Source organism: Octopus bimaculoides, chromosome 15 (genome assembly GCF_001194135.2).
Source record: "Octopus bimaculoides isolate UCB-OBI-ISO-001 chromosome 15, ASM119413v2, whole genome shotgun sequence".
NCBI lineage: Eukaryota > Metazoa > Mollusca > Cephalopoda > Octopoda > Octopodidae > Octopus > Octopus bimaculoides.
The window spans coordinates 242,095-248,571 of NC_068995.1; the positions used below are offsets into that span (position 1 = coordinate 242,095).

Below are 6,477 nucleotides of genomic sequence, written 5' to 3' on the forward strand. Positions count from 1 at the left end.
TATATATATATATATATATATATATATATATATATATATATATATGTATATATATATGTATATATATATATATATATATCTTATGTGTGTGTGTGTGTATAACGGTATACTTACTGCTAGAAACATATCCAACATGTCGTCGTTATTCCGGAAGGTTATGTCGTTCCATGGTATTCGTTCCTTCTTGTACTGTTGCTGTTCAAAAACGAACACGTGATCATTGAAGAATGACTGAAGCTGCTCATTGGCCACATTGATACACAGCTGCTCGAAGCTGTTCACTCTGGCATTCTCGAATCCAGACATGTCCAGTATAGCCACCGCCGACAAATCTTTGTCTCTGCCAAACGATAAACACAGGTAGTAGTAGTAGTAGTAGTAGTAGTAATAGTAGTAGTAGTAATTTATAACAAAAGTATAAAGTCGTTTGCAGAAAGGTAAAAGTTGATGAAATCGATCCCCAGGAATTGAGCGCCAACCAATTTTATACTTCGGTGAGATTTCAACTCTGAACGTGAAAAGCCCAAATACCACGATGCTGTAATGATTCTAATAACCGACCGCCCAATGCACACATATACTGGTGGTAAATTGCAAGATTTGTTAGAGAGCACCAAACTACATTCGTTTCAGTATCAAGTATTGTCCAACTAAGCCATACAGGTTTCAAATCTTATCAAATTAGGTGTTGACTCTCAACAGTCCGGGGGCTGGCCGCATTACAATATAGAAATAGAGTTTAAAACAGATATAAAAGAATAATAAGGAAACCTTGTAGACTTACTTGTATTGAATGAGCGCCCCCAAGCGGACGTTCACTTGACGTACGATCCAACCAAAGAGTCTGGCATATAAGACCTTGGCCAACGCATCACGACCGTCTGTGGCTTCGAAGAGAGTCTTGTTCTTGATCACTTTCTCATCTAAAGACAGAGATAAAACGACGTAAAGACATCATCATCGGCATTGAAATTAATCATTATCGTCGTCGGCGACCATCGTTAGAAAGGAAAGTCAACCTCCTCCTCCTCCTCCTCCTCCTCATCATCATCATCATCGTCGTCGTCATCTTTAATCTTTTCTTTATACTCTTCCTCATTGTTATCGTCGTCATAGTCGATGATATATTTACACACACAACACCTCCCACGCACACACACACCTGTCTATATACATCACCTCCGTAAAGATAGACAGAAAGATGCATCATTTATAAAGAGCGAGGCTGACATAGAAATATATAAATAAATAGATTGCAGGTGAGGTGGGTGGATATATAGATTTTTATGCATAGACACATATATAAAGACACTCACCTCTTGTGAACGACGCGTTTGTAAGAAGAGCCTCTTCAAAACTGTCTTCTTGCAAACTCATCAGCTTACAAACTGCAAGATAAAAATAATAATAATATTATTGTTATTTCACAGATGCGTAGAAACTACTGAAGGGAAATAAAAATGTTTTAGTGTTTTTCAATTAAGTCGATGTTCTGCAAAACAGTCGAGTAAAGGAACAATAGTTATGAGCGTCAGTGTTGGATTTAGCTTAATCTATCCGGAATATTGGATCTATTTGGGAAGATGTTGAGACGTACACATAAACGAAGATGACTTCTCTGCAAATGAATCGCTTTTCTCTCATCTTTTCACTAAAGAAACAAATGCAGCAAATCAACAAGTTGTGGGGGGGGGGGGTAAATAAAATAAAATTAAATTAAAAAATAATAGAGAAGCTTACCGTGATGTAAAGACATTTTGTCTGCAATAGTCACAGAATCAGTGTCTTCGACTTTAGAGAATGAGATATTGGTAATATGGAGGACAGAGGCGAGTAAAGTGAAAATGATGGAGATTTCCTGTGGGGGTTAAAACAACAATAACAACATCAATCAAAACAGTAACATCAACTTTGATTTCTAATACAGTCACAATATCTCACACACTTTCTCTCTCTCTCTCACACACACAGTCACAATGCCTCCACATTTTGTGAGCAAGTAACAAGCGATGATACACACTCTAGCATTTCGCTGGTACTTTACATACACTCCAGTACTTGACTGGTCCTTCATTTTATTGGATTTTCCCTTGGAAGGGTAAACGGTCTTTGATAGGATTTGGACGAACGAGAAACGAGCGCAAATGAATACCGCAAACTATTTTGTTCGCTGCTCTACCGATTCTGCCAGTCCACAGCATCAACGTCAGCGAGACAACTAATTGCCTTTACTAGGTTGCTTGATCTGCTACAAACAGCCGCCAAATTCCCATCAAATCATACCATAACGTCTTAAAAGATACATTGTATAATGCAGTCCTAGATATTGTCTAAAAATCAACGAGATGGTCATGGCTGGAGCATTGTTGATAATTGGTATGAATGAAGGATAACTTAAGGCTAAACAACAATACCACCAGCAACTACTACTACTGTTTCTGTTGTTGCTGCTGTCGCTATTACTACTGCTACTACTAACTTTAACATAGGCCTAGGGTCACAAGTTTTAGAACAGGAGAGCTGTCAATTACACATTTTGTAATGTAGTCCTAGATACACTATGTACGAATATAAACGTAACGGCTGGAATTCCTGCTCGAATGTCTTTCAAAACAGGTCTACTCGCAGAATCCTGACCTAGGGTTAAACAACAACATCAAGAACACCAGTGATCGCCAATCTTACCCAATCTGTGAATCCCACCACTTTTAGTAAAGTCAGTTGTTTATGGAACATGAATTTGTTGTGTTCGAAGTCTTCTTTGTCGCCGTAGATTGGTTGTTTCTTGTTTTCATTATGTAGGATTCTATAATAAATAGATAAACAAATAAATAAATAAATAACAACAATAATAATAATTTTGCCTCACGTGCTAAAAGTTCTGCCAGCTTGCATCACTGGTGATGAATATGGTGATGGTAGTGATGGTGGTGTCACCCATTTTTAGAGGATGAAGCAGCCGATTATATCAGCACCAGTATTTGAATTGTACTTAACTTATACACACACACACGTATATATAGGGAGAAAAAAAATAGGGAATCTAATTAGAGAAGTAATATTTAATTACAAACCTGAAATCTTCCGGAGATTTGAGAAAATAATCACTGAGTTCGTTGTTTGTCATTCCAGCAAACATGTAGTAAAATATATGGAAGTTCTTTTCTCTGCAGCTTTGTTGAATGACGCGTGTCTTCTCCAGCAGGAAATCCTGAATTTGGGCTGAAATACGTAAAACAACATATAGGTGTCGCTTTTACTTAGGCTAAAGACCCTCTCTCTGTTTCTATCTACCTATCTATCTATCTATTAATATTTGTTTTTTCTTATTAAAAGTCATAAATAAAAACAATCTAATATTAAATTGAAGGATAATTCGATACTTTTTGGTAGAGAGTGTATTTCTTATACCCATATTTCTTATACCCATATTGTTGACGTCATAAGAATTTTATTGATTTTCGAAAGTGAAATAATACTTTTTCGGAATTGCAGGCCTTGAAGCAAACATAAAGTCATAAATAATTACATATAAATATTGGATTGGAAAACACTTTTGGATAGAAAAAGTCGAAGCTTTCCCATGGGCTCCAGGCCATATATCTGGAAAATGTGGGTTCAATTCTTATCGCCAATCTTCGATTTTTTTGTATCCCAAAGGGTTTTTCAACCCAATACTACAGGGTATTATATCTATATATATATACACACACACGTGTGTGTATGTGTGTGTGTGTGTGTGTGTGTGTGTGTGTGTGTGTGTGTGTGTACGTTCGCATATATGCATGTTAATGTGACACCTACCACCAATGAGGTTTCCTTCCTGCGTAAATTTCATCTCGAGATATTTGCCAAACCTGCTCGAATTGTCATTCATGATTGTCTTGGCATTACCAAAAGCTTCCAAAAGAGGGTTGACCTGTTTAATAGAATAAAAATTAAAGACGTTCAGTTCTTTCTGCAAATCCAAAAAATATAACCTGCAGGATTTTTTACATTTTCTTTCATAACCGATTTAATTTATTTTCTTATGCCCTGTTCAGAACAGGGGGGGGGGTCGTTAGATTCCATCACTTGTATTGGGGTCCTTCTTTATTGCAGGGGTTCACTGCAAAATGGTTTATCTCTGGGAATTGAGTAAGCCAATGCGACTTGTTTTATAACCGGTTCATTGGTGACTAAACCGGAAAACGGGCAACACTCCTCCTCCACGACATCGCCTTGGTGGGTCTAAAGTGCGACAGCTTGAAAGGTCTCGAAAAACTTGTTTAATTATGGCACATGAACTAAACAAAGAGTCAACGGCCATCGACCAAATCTAGAGACGGAGAGTGAGGAAGAGTTCCAATTAATGCTGTTGAGTATAGCATGGTTGATACGGCGCAGATTCTGTTGGCAGTCCCTGTCCCCCCCACCCTCGCTGTTGTATGTGTGTGTGTGTGTGTGCACGGATGCACGTATATTTCCGTTATCTATCTTTATGTTTAGTTCTGTATATGTGTGCATGCTCATCTACCTCTGTCTGTGAAAATGAATGCATGTACATAAATGCAATAGCGCACGCGCGCATGCAAATATATATGTATATTTATTTTATTCTTTAATTTGAAGAGGTAGAGAGGAAGAAGGGAGGATGAAGACGAGAGGAAGGCCGTGACCTTTGCAAGCTCCCACCCTGAAGTGAACACGGTTGTTGACAAAATTAAGTCCTTGTCGGTTAATGTTGCAAACGGCCTCGATCCCAAAAAACGTGGCAAAGAGAAAATTAAAGAAGTATCGGTTAACTTACCTCGGTGATTTTATTGGCCAACTGTTGTTGGCAATTGGATGTACTCTGTTTAGAGATGTGTCGTATCATGTGTTTTGTACTTTCCGTTTTACCGGAACCAGACAGACCACTAACCAGAATGCACTGCACTCGGCCGGTCTCTCGCATTTTTTGGTACGCATTGTCAGCCAACCAGAAAATATGTGGTTCCAAAGAGCTTCGTATTTGCAAATTCTTATAACTTTCGTGAATCTGAAAAGACAAAATTTTCTGAATTATTATTCTGTCTTGTTTGGGGCACAAAGCAAGTTTTATTCTGATGGGAAGAAATAAGTTGATTAGACCCCCACCCCAGTGCTCAACTAGTACTCATTTTCTCAACGCCAAAAGGATGAAGAGCAAAGTCGACTTTGGCGGAATTTAAGCTCCGAGCTTAATGAATCGGAAGAAATGCAGCTAAACATGTTATCCGGCACTCTAATGAATCTGCCAGCTCACCACCCTTGTATCAGTACGTAAAGGAACGTAACTTACACCACAAACGTGTCATTGATTACTCTACCGATTCTGTAATAATTTCCCCCCTCATAATGAGATCAATTAATTAACTACAAAAGAAGCTATGTAAAAGTTCCTTTCTCGAATCGTGTTGGAGGAGGTCCTCTGCTGGCCCTTGTACGTGCTTGTGTAGGGGCTGCTCCTGTCAGTTTTTATAGGGGATTCTTCGTTGTTTTATGTGAAGGTTGTTTCTTTCATTTATGAAAGGGATCCCACATTAACGTGATGGTGCTTGGCGCAGAGGCTGGAGGTGTTACGATTGTAAGATAGTTGTTTCAATTCCAGAACTGAGAGGAGAGTTGCATGCTTGTGCAAAATGCATCGTTTCACGTTGCTTCAGTCGACTTAGCTGTAAATAGCGTCCATGAATAGCAGGGAAATCAATCCTGCGATAGAACGACGTCCTATTCGGGGTTGGTGTGATTAGAAGAGAGTGTTGTGATCTCGGTTGCTTACTTGCGATAGAAATTTGGTATCGGGCCTCATGAGTTCTGGGGTCCGAGACAGACCTTACGTTAAGCCCTATATTGACGCGAGTCCGGACTCATCCTTTGGTTTCTGTAATGATCCACTGCTTAGATCGATTGTGAGGTGATGCAGTGGCATTCATGTCCGATGCATAAACAGAAAAATATATAAATGTATGCTAAACACTTGAGGACTTTCAAGAGCTGAACATTTAGTTATGAGAAGGGCTGACCTCGGGACATTGCAAACCAATCTAATTTGCTACAGAAACCGATCAAAGTTCTCTCTATAAGAAAAAGAATGACAGGTTTGAGGCAGAAATAACGCGCATGAATGGTCCAGTTGCGATTTCCAATGGAAGGGATTAAGACACAGATGGCTCATAAACACAAGGAAACGCTCAATGTGGATGGCGAAGCTGCTGCGATAATGGGGAAGAAACAACCCACCGAATACTGTGCCCTCTGGAACATCCTATCTCTATATGGACGTATTTTCCCGTATATATATATATATATATATATATATATATAAGAGGGATGACCAGCAAAAGTGGACTCCTATATGCTAGAAATAGATGCCGAATCATCTAACCACAAAAAAATATATGTTCTCAGTAAAAATTCAGCGACACAACAGACAGTTTGTTGTGTCGCTGAATTTTTACTGAGAACATATATATT

At 38.7% G+C, this 6,477-nt stretch overlaps 1 protein-coding gene across 1 annotated transcript in view; it reads right to left on the reverse strand.

Moving 5' to 3' along the window:
- Positions 1–6,477, reverse strand: part of LOC106873739 (uncharacterized) — a 139,567-nt gene that overhangs the window by 96,248 nt on the left and 36,842 nt on the right. Inside the window, exons 4-11 of the mRNA XM_052973463.1 lie at positions 4,790–5,020; positions 3,805–3,919; positions 3,075–3,222; positions 2,686–2,806; positions 1,741–1,858; positions 1,317–1,388; positions 785–923; positions 115–340 (exon numbers count right to left, since the gene is read on the reverse strand). Coding sequence (XP_052829423.1) covers positions 115–340; positions 785–923; positions 1,317–1,388; positions 1,741–1,858; positions 2,686–2,806; positions 3,075–3,222; positions 3,805–3,919; positions 4,790–5,020 — 1,170 coding nt within the window. The remainder of the gene's footprint in view (positions 1–114; positions 341–784; positions 924–1,316; positions 1,389–1,740; positions 1,859–2,685; positions 2,807–3,074; positions 3,223–3,804; positions 3,920–4,789; positions 5,021–6,477) is intronic.